Here is a 16,429-nt window from a genome sequence, read left to right on the forward strand (position 1 = left end):
TAACAGGTATGTCCAGAAATGCCAAAAAGCAAAACAATTGCAGATAATCCACAAGAATCTCCCTTCTGCTCTTTATCCCTCCTTTCATCCCACCACTTAGGCCATATATAAAATATGAAATATCCTCTCCTGAAATTTCAGATATGCCTTTTATGAAAACTAACAGTGTCATTGAGTATCAAAATCTTCTACTGACACACATGAAACCTTCAAAACTAAAAACCAGAAGAGCACTACACTTTTAAGAAGCACTCTACATGCAGCATTTATTATTTCACAGTTGCAGTTCGGAAAAATGCTGTTCTTTATCACTGACAACACAATGAAAGAACATTATGATACATTTATCAGAATACTGATCTGACAAGACAGATCAGAAATGGCAAGAGTAATTAACAAATACATTTCCTGTGAAAAAAACCTCAACACACTCAATTTGTCTTCTACAAAAAAAAGCAACTAAGAATACAGAATTGAAGAAATACATATTAAAGACATGTGAATTATCAAATTGTTTAACTTCTTCCATTAGGAGGTTTAAATTGTGTAAAGTACCCAGAAGATGGCATTTTGTAACAGAGCTTTATGCTTTTAAATGTAACATAGAATTCTTACAGTCTTTTCTCTTTCATGATGTCAAAGGATGCTGCCATATTCATCAGTGTTGGTAAGCAGTGCAAGTGATGGCTATGAGAATGAGGAAGAATTGTGTTTGCCTACAAAAAAACCCAACAGAAGACCAGTTAGAATAACTTAGTACAACAATTTCATCCATCTTTTTAGGATCAACATTTAAAGAATCTACCACTTTTCACAAGATTTTCACAAATTTATGACAACAAAACTACCTTTTGCTTAATGTCAGAGCGTAATTACACACACCATTTTGAATTTGTGATCTAACTAACCAACCGGAATTACGCTAGAAAGTAACTTGAAAAAATTTCAGATTTCAAAATGTTATAATCCTTAGTGTTTGCACTGGAGTTTAAGTGGTAACATGCAAAAACTTGCAAAGCATCAGATATGCTTATGCCATGCACATAAAACTGATAAAAAAACCTAAAATCAGAAAACCAATTAATGCTGATGATGTCTACTAAAACTTTGCTGCATAAAAAAACCCTGATTAATTAATATAACTTTCTAAGTTACTAGACATTTAGCTGCTTTTAATAAACATAGGTAGTTCTGCAAATATTTTTGGAAACTAAAAACAAGATGGATGAAGAAATTACTTACATTTCCAAACACTGAATAAAAAATACAAGTATTTTTTCAAGTTTTGATAAATAGTAGTCGTATCTGATTAACAGATCATCTCTTCAGAAAATAAAAAAATACCTATGCTTTACAGCATACTCCAATGTGAGCCAACAATCACTATCATTCACAAGTGTTCAGGAAACCAGAAAAGTAACATATATTTTAAAAAGCAAAGGCTGAAATGTAGCACTGGAGTGTTTATGAAAACAGTATCATCATCTCAGTACAAGATTAGTTTAAGAGAGAGAAGGTACTGCAAAAGCTATCTTAGGTCAACAGAAGTGGAATGAAGCTGAACTTTCCCTGTAGTAGGAGCACTACACCAAGACGAAGTTGCCTAAATGAGTATCGTCAAGTACCAAAACCACATCCAACTGAATCTGAAAAAATTCCATCTGTCTGCCCTGTGAAGCAGAAAGCTAAACACACTGTTGGAGGCCTACTGACTATCATACTAAGAAAAGAAAAAATTAGCTATGGTCATTTTCCCAAACACAGTTACTGGTGGGTGCATTTGCAGGATTCCAGCTCAAAAATAAAACTCCTACAATGGCAAGAAAGTGTCCTGGTGAGTCAGAGCTGCAGATAACCTTGGAACAGAACCCCTAGCACCTTCAATACTTTCCAAGCAGTCTTCCTATTGATTAATACAGGCTTTAATATATGAAGTGCCAGAAGATGTAAAGTTAAATTAATCCACTATTCAGACAAAAACTACATGTTTCAAGCTTGGAATACAAATTAAATGCTATAATAGCAAATATCTGTTTACAAGAAGTTACAAAAAGTGGTATTTACCATGTGCAAAAGTTCTCCCAGAAGGATAGTTGCTCTGACAGACACATGGTCATCGCTACTTGTGATGACTTCAACCAGACCCTTCAAAAAGAAAAATATTATTACAACATTGAATGTATAACATCTTGCTTGAACTCTTGTAGGAAAAAAGTAACAAGCATCTATTAAAACTGAAAGTCATTAGTTACCTCTAGAAGTCCATTGGTAATAAAAGCAGAAAGCACTAAAGCCAAGTAATTATCCATGAGATCAGGCCTAAGGAGAAAAGAAGTATGGAAACAATTTAGAAAGTACATTTCTTATTGTTCCTGCAAGAAAACAAGAAATGTTTCATCCACACTGCCACAAAACAAAACAAGAAAAAGGGTTTAGACTCAGGTCATTAAATCCCCACCTTGATCGTGCTCGATGTGGTAAAACAGTTTTAGCCTCAGCAGCTACAAAGCCATCAGAAAGTCTCCAGCAGTCTTGAAACCTGCCTGGATCTAGAACAAGAAAATATAGACAATGGTAATTATAACACTGGCTTTCACAGTATTATTTTGAAGGTGGTCAGTAGGTAAATAATAATCCTTGACCGCAAATATTATTTCAGGTGGTTTCAAATTACAGAAAATTTTGTCAGAAGGGACCTCTAACAAGTCATGCAAACCACACTCCTGAACAAAGCAAGGGTACCTTGAAAGCTAGGACAAAGATTGTATCTAAGTGTCAACAAAACCAGTGACATTTCCAACCCATAAACACATTTAATGTGTTTAACAGAAAACACCATTAGCACCTAAAATGTTACAAGGTGTGTCCATATATAGAAGTAGCAAATTTGCAACAAAGAATGATTTATTTACTTATAAATTAAAAAAGCAGAGAATACTCTTGGGTTTACACAGGAGTAATTCTAAAGGTAAAATACTTCGTTTAACTTAAAGACATTAAAAAATATTCACTTGCCCTCAAAAAAGCAGAAGTCTAAGGCCAGTGCGAACAGCTAACAGACAATATACAGAGAAGATTGACTAATAACTTTTCTGTAGTATTCACTAACATCTACAATCCTGAACACTCCAAACAGTACAAAGAAGTCTTAATTTGTAGTGCTGACCTTACAGTCTTTTGTGTTAATGCTTAACTATGCCGATCTTTCATCAAACTTAGAGCACTTAAAAGGTGATAAAGAATTTTAAACAGGACTTCAGAGCACCCAATAAATTCAGTGATAAAACAATTAATACTAAGGCAATTTATAATACATAGGAGACAGAAAAGCTTTCAAATTTATACAGGAGCTTAACAGAATTCTTATGTGAACTTTTAAAGTACTTACCTACACTGAGAAGTGCCTCAATAAATTCTTCTGCAATAACAGGAAGAGGAAGGCGAAATATATCGTAGAGAACTTCAAGCAGGCCACGCTACCAAAGAAAACATAACACAACAAGAATTTTACAAATTTACAAAATTGTCCTTTTTTTCACTATTAATACTGAACTTGAGACTTCTAGAGTGCTAACACTGGTGCATTTGTTGCACTGTTTCTTTCACAAACTGAAATAACTGGAGAAGAAAGGATGGGGAATGTGGCTTTCTTACTTTTGAACTGTCCCTTATTGTCACTATGAATTCCATAGCAGTTCAGGCTACTTGGATTGCAGATTTTTAGAATGGTTACATCCGGCACCATCAACTTTTGTTTAGTAAGTTTAATTTGTGAAGAAAGGTTTTTATTTACCTGGAATTCAACTCTGACTATTATGATTTAAACTTGCAACTGCAGCTACTGTAAACATCCTTTGATTTGTGAACAGAGTAAAAATTAATTTACATACGTAATCTCCTCCATTCTGTCACACATACATGGTATGCTTCCCAATTTCATATGAATTTTATAACAGAATTACAGATTTGAACTTGGGGTTTAAATAAACTCAAGGACAGTTGTCTCATAATTGGTGTCTGTGCTTAAACCACTAAATTGTTAAAAGGTTAAGAAAAACTAAAATATCAAATATTATTCCTACATCAGTACTAAATATTCACCACCTACCCGTATTTCCATATTTGGTATACAGAGTACCCCAATAAGAGACTGAATTCCAGAATTTCCAGGTTTGCACAGGCTGATAATACCTAGAAAACATTAAATGTATAATAATATTCCCTCATCAGTGAAAGAAAGGACAATAGACACATTGCTAAATTAGATTTTCAGTTTGAAAACAAGTATACATGAAAAAAATTACTAATCATAAACATTTTCATGTTTATAATATCATCTCCTTCCCAATCAATAGTATTTAATAAAACTTCCTAATCACAAAACTTTATATCCTCATTAAAAATATTGCTATTTTTGTCCTTCCTACTGTGAACAATACAGAAAAGTCAAGTGTGAGAACAACATATGCATGGAAGAAATGACAAAAAGACAAAATTGTCTGTAACAAGTAACTCTTCAGCCTGAAAGGTATTCATGATCTTAGAAGAACTGTGAGGAATTTCAAGCAAAAGCTGTACCTTAACCTAATAAATTATTCATTTCCTTTAAGTCTCAGGTGAATTCTAACAGCTGTTAGATCTAAGTGCCTCAGCGTAGGAAGATGCAGTAACACACCAATCAGAAACTATTTTCTGGAAGTTTCAAAGTTCTCACGTGCTTCCTCTCCAAGCATGTGAGAACACACAAGAAACTTGAAGGATATCCAGGCATTAAAATTAGGTTAGTGATAATTTTCAGAACTTAAAAAATAACACAAGTAGTGTTACAAAACAGCCTAAGTACAGCCTGAAAAATTTTGGTAAATGTTTATATTAACTGATTTAAATTTGCCAGACAGTGTCCTGACTAAAAGAAAAAGCAGTCCCCAAGGCAGAACCTTCATCTCACATATTGTAATGTTGCAGAGAAAGGATTTAGTAAAATGAAAAAAGCTACTTTTTTCATTTAGAAATGTCTTCCACATGAAAAATTGCAAACAATGTCCATTTGCAAGTTCTCTTCAGCTATGGCAGCTGGTAGAAGCAGGTGCTAATGAAACTATTTGCCAAATCTCTTAACACAGATAAAAATATATCATTTATGGCAGAACCACCACAAAGGCAAGTTCTTATGATACGATGTTATTTTAAATATCCTTTCACCCATTAGATTCCAAGAATGACAATCAAGATATAGTTTATAAGGCATTTTACACAGGGAGGGGATAAGCTGTGCCTTGTCAGGAGTCTAAGAAAACGAAGTATGCGCCCTCCAATTTTACAGTATCAAAACACATATTAAGTACCATTGTAGGAAGGTATTGATAGAAATCGGACATGTCAAATGAGACAGATCCTGTGCCATTTATACTAGGAAGTAAAATCACACTCCCAATTATCCAGTTTCAAACAATAAACAAATCTTACCTGCCCATGATCGAAATGCTGCCACTATTCCCATTTTACTAGCCAGGAATCGTGCTTCTCTGTCCTCTCTGCCATTAAAACAACAAATGTCACGATGCAGGTAATAATTATCAAACAAACACTATTACTACCACAGTAACTGTAAAAGGTAGTTAACTGAGATTTTAGATGGGGGACAAAATCCAGAGTAATAGAAATATTTTATGTATGCAGATGTATTTACACAATGTATATATACACAGAAAAAGTTTAGAATTTTTAAGTATGGTTACTTTTCCTCTTCCAGGGGAGTTTCTACAGGACGAGGATAACATCAAGAAGTAAACACCTATGGGGTCAGATGAATCCCTCTGCACCTCCACTGACATTAAGTCCATAGCAAAGAAGTAAAGATTTTATTCAGTTACTCATACCTAAACATCTCATGCTATTTGATAATTAAAAAACCCTTAATGATTCAAGCTGGAAGCCGTATCAGGAGATCTCTCTCTAGTCCTAATTACTGCACGAAAAGTCACCAGTTATCAGACTAGGCCACATTATAGAATCATAACATGGTTTGGGTAGGAAGGCATCTTTAAAGGTTGTCTAGTTCAACTCCTCTGCAAGAACACAGCAAAAATGCAGCGTGTAGTACACACACCTTTTACAGTACCCAGAGCTTTGGGAGGTATACAAGCTTTTGTAATTCACCTTGGAATACCTGCAAAACACTCAAGGCTTTATCCAGTTGGGTGTTAGAAACTCTCAAGAATGAAGGCTGCAGGACCTCTCCGGACAACCTATTCTAACTCTTGACCAGCCTCACATAAAATAATCCCCCCCTGCCCCTTTTACCAAGTTGAAATCTTTCTTGCTTCAATTTGTCTCTGTTGCTTCTTGTCTTCCCACCTTACACCAACATGAAGGGCCCTGGCTACATCACCTTGAAAGTATTTTCACAGGTAGTAAAAAAAGGCTGCTATTCTGCAGAGGGTGTCCCCCAAACCTCTCCTCATCAGGCTAAGCAAGCCCTTTTAAATCTTAAATGCTTAACAGTATTTTAGGAAGCTGTACTCTGGCCTACTATATTCAACTTCAAGAAATTTAGTACTTGGAAGGAAATACAGCTTAATTCCAATGCGATGAACATAACATAACACAAGTAGCAGCACTAACACTTACTTGAGTTGTCCTTCTGCTGTGTCTGGATTATGCCTGTAGTGAAAATCTGTGTAAGGGGCTAAAATTCTCTAAACAAAAGAAAGACATGTGTTATTTTCACATGAAAATACAGTTAAATCACTACTGCCCTTTCCTCAGTCCCACTCCAAACTATCATTATTCCCGCTTTATAAATCTTGGGCTCTTAGCCTAAAACATTACCTTTCAGACACTGCACTAACACAGAGGAAATCTGAGACAAAAATCAAACACTTGAATGAGTTTATTATTATCTAATGTTTAACTTCTGTCACTGAACAAGTAAAACTGCACTCACCTCTAATTCTACATCTGCTCGCACGTACTGTCGGGTCTTTGGGTGATTAATGAGGTGCAAGACTGTAGTTATCAGAGCCTCATTTATTCGGCTTAGCTGACAATCAATCACATTTTTCAAGATGGTACTTAAACCACCCCGAAGAGCCACCACCTCAGGATTCTGAAGTGCTAGATAAAGGAAAACAAGTCATTTTCGCCAATGTTGAAGATAAAACATTTCATGGTGTATGAGAAACTTGTCATCTCTTTAGTATGCATATCTTATTCATCCTGAACACTGCTGAGGCACATGTAAAGCACCTAATGGAACTGGCTGACATTAGCAATGAACTGAGATTTTGGATTCAGTTATCAAACACAAAAATACTGGTCACTCACTATCCAGCATATGACCATTTCCCAACTTAACTCCAACCAAGTTTCCATATAGTAGTTTATGGATTTCCCCATAAAGAGTTTTCATGCTTCATTGGACTGACATAGATAAATTATTTATACTGAAATATAAGAGTAACATTTTATTTATGTTCTTTAAAACAAGTTTTAATCTTGAAAGCAAACTGTTGAAGTTATTTCCCACTGATTGATTTTTGAAAAAAACTTCAAAAAATCAGCAGCCAAATTAAAGTTTAGGGAGTAGTACAAACCACTGCCCTGATAACTACAGTATCCACTCCAAGAATTTTAAAAAAGGAAGATATTTTGTAGTTCTCTGAATTCTTCTAAATTTTTCAGCATCTTGTGTATGGAATTCTCCCTACTTCAAATCTGTTGAAGAAACACCAACTGCAGTAGAGAAATGGTTTTAAGCCAAATCAGAAACTGTCAAGTCTTGAAGGAAAGACAAAAACCTGAAATCCTCATGTATGATACATAAATAGATTTTAAGTCATTTTGGTTTATATCATGCTAATAACTAAAATCCATGGAATTGACAATATGAACACAACATCTAATTTATTATTAAACAAATACTGTTAATGACAACCACATCAAAACTGAACACTAATTAAGAAAAATTATCTTACCTAGTTCACAGATAATGGCTATACATGCTCGAACCATTCTGTCTCTTTCTTGAAGACCATCGTTTCCAACTGCTATCAAAGAATTAGTAATAGAACTGGGGAACAATGAAGCATTCACAGTGATCATCTGCCAAAAAGGAAAGAAAAAGCCCTCTAGTTTCTTCATATTTCTTTAAATACACTTACATATTCACCAGCACTCTGTTCCATACAAACAAGTTAGACAGTTACTTGGTTGTATCTGGTGAATCTCCATAAGTGTTTCTTTTGCTCTTGAAATTTTTTCAATTACAATTCATTTGTCAATTTACTTTACCATTCTCTTCCTGCTTCAGTTTTTTATTTTTATATTTTATCATAATAAGAAAGAATTTAAAAGATGACTGGTGCAGTGAGAATTAAGACTACCTTTATCATAGTTTTTTCCCAAGAATATCTTTATTGACAAAGAACATTACCCAATGACACAGAGTAGATTAAAAACTCATCTACTATTAAGGTTGTTCTGCACCACGGAAAGCCTCAAACGGGAGGACACTCAGTTTGGGGGAATTTTGACTCTGGCACACTCAGAATTCCCCCAAGATTAATGAGCAAGGCCCTCTGTGCACTCATTAAAAGTAAAGAAAGCCACTCCTGAACAACCAACCAATACCACAAACTCTTCACCATCCCCCAAGTGAGGCTTTGATTGCAAAGGTTGAGGAGCTGCTTGTTCACATTTTCTCAATTTGTGAAAATTAAGTACACATATCCTTCCGGAACAAGAATATCGCTAAACAGATGTATTACTAAGGAGGAAGCAGATTTTTGTCTGATTGCCTAAAAAGGGAAGAGTGCAATGTCTTATAGCCCACTCAGCCGTGTCACTTTTTTTTCTCCCCTAATAAATAAAAATGAGACATTAAAAAATACTCAATATCCATCAAAGACCTGGAATTTAAGGCTGGTTTCCCATGGTTTTATTTATCATCTTTTTTGCTTCCAACAAAACCAGGCTTATCTTCCTAATTCTTCCAAAACCATTTTGTCCTATATCCATTTTACATCTCCCTTTGATGTGTTATAGATATTTGTGCAAAGATGATTAGTTTTTTACCCTTTTTCTGCAGAGATGCTAAAATGAGAGGGAATCAACCATTATGACCAAAATTTAGGAAGTTTTAACAAATCTATCTTTAAATACAAGTTTTTGAGAAGCTTTGTGTTATACATAATGTTAATGCCAAAAAACCATGAAGCTTTAAGGTAGGACTTTAAAGAAAGAACAAATTCTCTCCCACCCACACAGTCTTTTACACTGGCAAGAAGAAACAAGAATAAGCAACAGAATAGGTGCACCAATCCACTCTATAAAACTGCAACCTGTTTTCTATTGATATTGACATGCACTTCCTATGAGGACACAAGCAGCCTGTGAGGACACAAGCTGTTCTGCCTCATTGTCCTTGTTTTTAAGACAAGAGAAGGAAAAGTTTCTTGTAATAGTCAATTCTAAAATACATCAGTAGAAGAAATAAATTTTTGTATTTACTTTGTATCTGCTCTAGGTATTAAAATGCAGTTCTAAAGCCCAAGGAGAGGCAATGGGAAGCTACTTACAAGTAGCTAAGATGAAGTAAGTAATAAAGACTATGAATTTGGTCTTTTAAGACTCCTTTAGAAAAGAGGAAGAAAGAGGATGGTTCATACTGCATCTAACCCTGACTTTTGCTTAAAAAAGAAAACATCTGGACTATTAAATTATAAAAAAATTGTCTTATTGACTTCTATTAGATAGAAAAATGCTTCCCAAAGCCAACTTCATGCCATCCTTTTCATGGCTGAAGATATTGCTAAATTGCAAAGCTTTTATTAGGAAATGTAGAGGTAATTACAGTCAAAACATGCAGTGAGCACTCAGCCTTCAAAAACTATTGGACATCAAGTTTAAAAAATTAGATTTCTTTAAATCTTCCTACACCATTTTAACCTATATTTTTAAAACAAAGTTTATGATTGCCTTTTTCTGCATTCATAAAGCAGTATTAGTATTTTGTATTTTGTTATTCTTCTCTATGAAAAGAAAGAAAAGAGTTTCAATTTTAGTCTATGCAATTCTCACACACATTTTTGTTACCAAAGATGAGGTTAAGGAGCCAAATCTTGAAACTGAAAATAATAGCTCTGCGATACTGGAAAAACCCAGTTCAGTTTCACAGTAAATTTGAGAACAAATTTGTTATCTTTTTTCAGTTTATTTGCCATTTATTCTCCCCTTCTAGACCTTTATGTAACCTTTCAGGAATCCTGGCATCAAATCATTAAGTCTGAGACACTGAGGGAGATTGAAGAGAGAAGTAGAAAAAGGGCAAGAGCAGGGTAACAAAAAGTGTGAAAATACAGAATGTGCTATTTAGGAAGCACAGTATTCCTTGGGAGAGAATTTCTGAAGAACTGACTGCTCTATGCCAATGAGTGCTTAACTGTTGGTCTGACATTGTCTTTTAAGAAAACAGAATGTTACAGGTACGTAGCAAAAGATGCTAGAACAGGCTTTCCATCAACACAGTTCTCAGCATCAAGGAGCCACAAGCATGGCTGCACAGGCTGTGCATTCGATGCACACACCTGGTGCACGCCAGTACCCCCGCACCACAATGGAGAAAAAAACCACTAAGGGCCAGCTGTGTGATTTCTTTAATGTTTCTCTCTGACCATCATTTTTTCAAAATGATGATCAAACTAATGGATTTGTTTCTTTTGCTGTCTCTTCTTTCATGCACGACAGAAGTTTTTGCTCAGGCACGAAATGCTCAAAAAAGCCCAGAAATAATGAGGACAAACTTCGGACCCAAATAAAAGCAATTATTAATGTGTTTCCATTCCATCTTCTGATTTATATTATTCTGAGTCTACACTGAAGCTCTTATTCAAAGGAGATCAGCAAAGAACTTTTGTAAGTACAACTTATAAAAGGAAGTGCAACTTCCTCAAGGACCTGTTCCTTTATAGTGCAGCTTTTTTGTTTGTTTTTTGCTTGTTTGAGTTTGGAGGAGGTAGCCATGTTTAATATCTAAAACTCATTTTTTTGGCACAATTGTTAATCAAGTACATTGTATTTTCTATAAGACAGAAAACGTATGTTTAAAATACAAAATGAGACTTAACAGGCAGTGCTCCTGGGGAACCATTCTTCAACTACCTCAAACTTTACTCCAGTCTTTGGTAGTTTTTGTAAGAATATAAGAATAATAAAGAACAGTGAAGTCCAGCAGAAAGGCAGAATATTATGTTTCCTGAATACATTTAGTATCTCTATATTGCAATTTCTCTAGGACAAACTTGAAAATAGAGCTACTGTATTTTCAGATCTCACACCCATGGGTACACAGTACAGAAACCATCACAGACTAACCATGTTTTATTGAGTACCTGAGATAAAATCCTATGGGTAGCATCAACTGCCACAAACAAAGCAGTAAGTCTACAGCAATCCTTGAATGATTACTTCAGTGACAACTTGCCTCATTTCTCACATGGCAGAAAATCTCCCAATCTCTGACTCACAGATGCTTAAACAAACTATACAGTGAAGTCGTCGTAATTTCAATACTGAAACTTAATACTGTTTTTATGCTCTTGCATTCACTCTTTGATAAGTGTTTCCAAACCTTGTCCAGTATCACCTCTATCAAGAGAAAATTAGCAAGATTCTTCTAGTCCACTTGAGATGCCAAATTGTAACACGGTAAGATCAAAACAAGTGTCTTCACTACTTTTTCTTCTGTCTTGTTAATTATCAGCTATATTACATGATAAAGGTAAAACAAGGTATTAGAGACTGTGAAAAAGCACTGTTGGTGGAGACAACCAGGAGTCAGCACAACTGAGTGGCACAGCAGAAACAACCATAAATAGGAGATTTTACCTTTCTGACTAATCGAAGTGCTTGTGTTCTTTCTACTTCATTACTCTGCTGTATGTCAATGCACCTAAGTTAAAAAAACACATTTTGTTTATAACAACAGTAACTTTCACCTTAACTGTTAACAACTCACATTAATATTTATGCATATGAATACAGAAGAAAGAGAATTGACTTGTTGTTTAAAAACTACATTTTTCAGCACGCATACTCATTATGATAGGTCAATTAGCTTTGGTTTATATTTTCCCAGCTATTTTCATTATAACTAAGTCAGTAGAATGTTCTCAAGTATAAAATGGCAAAGCATAATGCTTCAACAATTATTTTCCAAGCTAGCTGCATCTGGCATTTGCAAATGAGACCAAACCAAGTATTTGTAATGTTTCACATCAACATATCCTGGGTGTTCTCAGATCAGAGAAGTCCTTTTGCTCCAAAAAAATTAAACAGCACACTAAAACTGTATGTTTATACATTTATAAACAGAAATTCATGCACATCTGTATCAGTATATCAAATAAAAAATTTCATTACAGGAAGCACTAAAAATGCTATTATTTACATCTATTCATCATGCTGATTGTATTATCTCACTGTTGGTTTGCCCTTTGGGATTTTTCTGTTGTGTCATCGGTTATACTTAGACTACAAATTCTTGGACACAAACTACTTTTTAGCCCTGACTTTGTACTGAAGGCTCTGCAGCACTGTGATAATACAAAGAATCAAACAACTCCTATACAACTTAAGACATGAAAATTATTAACATTTCAAACTTATTAATTTATAGTTAATGGCATTTATGATTAAAAGAAGAAATTCTTTGGATTACTTGTAATATGTCATATATCAGGACAGCATTTTATTTGGATTAGAGTGTGATGAAATATTGTTCTGCTGAAGAAAAATGCCTTTTACAAAACTACTTATTAAGAACATAAGAGAATATGAAAACACTTCTCACCTGTCTCAACCATGAAAAAGCAAGTGATTTACAACTTCACAATTTACAAGAAGAAGCAAATTTACCTGGCTATCAAATAATCCACTTTCAACTTTAGCACCTTCTGGAGAATACTGGAGTCTCGAATAAGATAGCGGAGGGCTCGCAATCCTGCTGCTCGCACCTCTTTTGCTTCGTTTAGTAAAGCTAACCTCAGACTACAATGAAGAAAACAAGAGGGACAAACAATTATTAGGCAGCAGGTAGACTTCACCATCTGACATGCAGCTACTACTCACTCATTTACAAATAGCATGATTTTAAAAAATAATGTTCTGAAGTTATTTTATAACTTTCAGGTCATCTGCAACCTAGAAAGCAAGCCTTCATACTGGTCAGCAGATGTAGACAATGTATTAATCTGAAAAAGCTACAAACCAATTTTTCCCCCAAGTAACAGCCTGTACATCCATGAAATGACACATAACCAAAAAAACCTGTACACAATTTCTTATTTGACAAAACAGCTGAGCACAATATTAGTCCAAGAAAATTAACAGGTAGAATAAGGTAGGTAAGAAGAAACAAAATATGGAAGAACTCTAGAAATGGGAGTTAGAAAGCATGAAGTAGCACACCATCTTTTTGAAGGCCCTCAAGAGATTCGTCCCTCTTCCCCAACCACATGCAATCTCCCAATGACATTTTCTAGTAGGATTTTTCACCGGACATCTAAGAATGTAAATACTTCAGCCAGTGAGACTGAATTTCTACTTCTACAAAGGGCTTGTTTTTTTTCTTTTCTTATCCTAGGGTTGTCATGCATGGTAATCAGCTACTCCAGGCAAAAAATCTTCAGAATCTTTTGGTGATTAATTGGCATGGGTAAATCACTGCAACAGAAGCCTACTCTCAGGTGTTACCTAGACAAACTAGAAAGGCCACCATGTCATTTGTAAATAAAGATGAACTGATTATTACTTTCAGCACTAAGTAGGGAATTGTTTCAAGACCATCTTTCCTGTAATATGAATATGCTGCCCATGATGCTTTGGATGCGGCCCAGGACATAACTGGATTTCTGGACTTCAAGACTGGACATAGGACTGCTGACTCATGCAGCAGCCCCAAGTCCTTTTCAGCAGGGCTGCTCTTGATCAGTTCAAACTCCAGCCGGGGAGGGGGGCTTGATACCAGGGGTAATCTTGATACCAAGGATCTCTGAGTCCAACTCCTGGCCCTGCACAGGACAATCTCATGAGTCCCACCACATGCCTGAGAATGTTGTCCAAACACTTCTAGAGCTTTGTCAGGCTTGATGCTGTGATCACTTCCCTCAGGAGCCTGTTCCAGTGCCCAACCACCCTCTGGATGAAGAACTTTTTTCTGATATCCAACCTAAACCTCCCCTGACACAACTTCAGGCCGTTCCCTCAGGTCCTGTCACCGGCCAACAGAGAGAACAGATCAGTACCTGCCCTTCCTCCTCCCCTCATGAGGAAGCTGTAGACCAGTTAAAGAACTGGCACAGTGAAACCACTACAAAGAACAACACTATTGTGAGATTCAACATTCAAAAGCAACAGCTACCAAAAAGATATGTGTCACTATCTTTAAGTAGTGAAAATGCAATGAAAACATAAAGCTTGTCAAAAAGATAAAGACAACAGTTCAAGTTAAGAAAATGACTCACAACATCTCCATAACCAATTACACAAGGTTTCCCAACATTTTGCTCAAAGAGTAATTAGCTTTTCTAAGCTTTTTTTCTTAAGTGAGATCTACATTGAAAGAAGAGAGAAATGCATTAAATATTAGATCTTTTTTGCTTTTGTCACCAGTGCTGGTCCTAAAGATGAATTTACCAATTTTTGTGTAGAAATAAGCATGTAGATATATTTGACAGTCAGAAATGGCCACAAAATAGATAGGAATTCCACTTAAATGTATATACACGGTGCTTTGCAGTAGCAGAGAAAGCAGTGCTACATGGACATATACATACCAATACAAAACAAAATACTGTTCTTTAAATCCTGATTCTATATCAAGAATATGCTCTGTATTTTGTAGGAGTACATTTTTATTAGAAGTGCTTTCTACAAGTACTGAAATATTCAGAGGTACCTTTACATCTGTGAGGAATATACTGTAGAAATCTACACTTCTAACTTGAAGGCGGTCTTCTCTTGTTTGCCCAAAAGTGAATAATGTATTTCTGATTTTACTCATTAAAGTATTTGCAGGCTATCTGCTTGCATTATGAAATTCCGAACACATTATAAATACAAAACACTAGTTCAAAATTAAAAAAGAAGTTTAATTGCACCAAAACAACTGACATTCTCTAGGATTGCTCTAGTGCTCTACTACTTACCATATTATGATGCTGTCATAGGTAAAACCTAGCTTTTCTTCAGCATGGCCAGTATTACAAAGAAGCTGAAAATAAAAGAAAATATCCATTACTTATAGCTCTCCAAAAATGACTGTGAAAAATGACCGTGTGGATTTTGGGAAATGATTTCAAAAGCATTTAATTTAGGAAGGAATTTAATTTGTAGCAAGGGAGAGAGTACCAGCTTCAGACTTCCCTGAGAATTTCTGCTGTCCATATTCTGTTCCTATACACATCAGATACTGAGACTCATCTGTCAATTCTCATACCAAAAAAAGGTTGCACAGTTGTCTAAGTTGTGTACTGGTCAGTCCATTTTTCCGCACCAGATTGCTAGCTGGGCAACTAGTAGCTTGAGCAGAGAGCAAAAATGACTGAAATGAAAGCATATCTGCAGGGGCTCAGGCAAGAGTTTTGAAACAAAGACTGACACTGATGGTCCACTGTTATGTTTTGTCACAGTAGTGTAGAAGTACAAAAAATCAGAAGGCATTGCCGAATGTCTTGTAACCGACATTTGGTCTTGGCCTGCCATCCATTTTATAGAACTTGTACCTCTGAAAAATCAGAGCAAAGGTTGAATTTATGCACACAAAAAGCAGCTATAAACTGTCACAAACTGGACATTTCAACCATATGTAGTCGTTGTGAACAAAGAAGATTTACAAGCACAGTTTTTAAGTCCAAAACCATGTTCAAAAAAGAGCAACCTAGGTTGCCAGTGTTTTAGCCTCTTGAGGAAAGGAAAACAATCTCTTCTGTAAGAAGGGCTGATGCTGTTCTTCTTTGGCAGAGCAGCAAAGAAATTCCTAGCAATCTCACTTACTATCCCTGGCTAAAATGATAAAATATTATCATGTCCAAATCCCAAAGCACTTTTCCAAGCACATCCAAAAACTCAAGTGACTAATACTGATTGCAATAGCCTTGCACTTTGTCCTCCGTTTTCAAAACAGGCATGTGTTCAGTTCTAAGTCAGCGCAGTATTAAGTTTCTCCTCAGTGAGGAATTCAGGAAGTATTTGTGCTAACTAGTCATTACCTCTGCTCTGAAAATACTGTAATATATCAAACCCTGTGACACATTCTTTATGTGTATTTACTGCTAACAATAAGAAATTTATAATAAACAAAATTAACATCAAGGCTCCTGTAAGTTAAAATATTTAGTGTGTTCCATGCTTCAGTTCTACCATTGACCTC

General features: G+C 35.4%; 1 protein-coding gene across 3 annotated transcripts in view; it reads right to left on the reverse strand.

Moving 5' to 3' along the window:
- RICTOR (RPTOR independent companion of MTOR complex 2) overlaps nucleotides 1–16,429 on the reverse strand; it is a 77,335-nt gene that overhangs the window by 35,499 nt on the left and 25,407 nt on the right. For all 3 annotated transcript variants that reach the window (XM_069000823.1, XM_069000822.1, XM_069000824.1), the window contains exons 4-16: nucleotides 15,207–15,271; nucleotides 12,916–13,047; nucleotides 11,887–11,950; nucleotides 7,977–8,103; nucleotides 6,947–7,116; nucleotides 6,631–6,698; nucleotides 5,467–5,534; nucleotides 4,109–4,191; nucleotides 3,389–3,476; nucleotides 2,459–2,549; nucleotides 2,253–2,319; nucleotides 2,065–2,145; nucleotides 616–716 (exon numbers count right to left, since the gene is read on the reverse strand). In XM_069000823.1, coding sequence (XP_068856924.1) covers nucleotides 616–716; nucleotides 2,065–2,145; nucleotides 2,253–2,319; nucleotides 2,459–2,549; nucleotides 3,389–3,476; nucleotides 4,109–4,191; nucleotides 5,467–5,534; nucleotides 6,631–6,698; nucleotides 6,947–7,116; nucleotides 7,977–8,103; nucleotides 11,887–11,950; nucleotides 12,916–13,047; nucleotides 15,207–15,271 — 1,205 coding nt within the window. The remainder of the gene's footprint in view (nucleotides 1–615; nucleotides 717–2,064; nucleotides 2,146–2,252; nucleotides 2,320–2,458; nucleotides 2,550–3,388; nucleotides 3,477–4,108; nucleotides 4,192–5,466; nucleotides 5,535–6,630; nucleotides 6,699–6,946; nucleotides 7,117–7,976; nucleotides 8,104–11,886; nucleotides 11,951–12,915; nucleotides 13,048–15,206; nucleotides 15,272–16,429) is intronic.

Source organism: Aphelocoma coerulescens (genome assembly GCF_041296385.1).
Source record: "Aphelocoma coerulescens isolate FSJ_1873_10779 chromosome Z unlocalized genomic scaffold, UR_Acoe_1.0 ChrZ, whole genome shotgun sequence".
Classification (NCBI taxonomy): domain Eukaryota; kingdom Metazoa; phylum Chordata; class Aves; order Passeriformes; family Corvidae; genus Aphelocoma; species Aphelocoma coerulescens.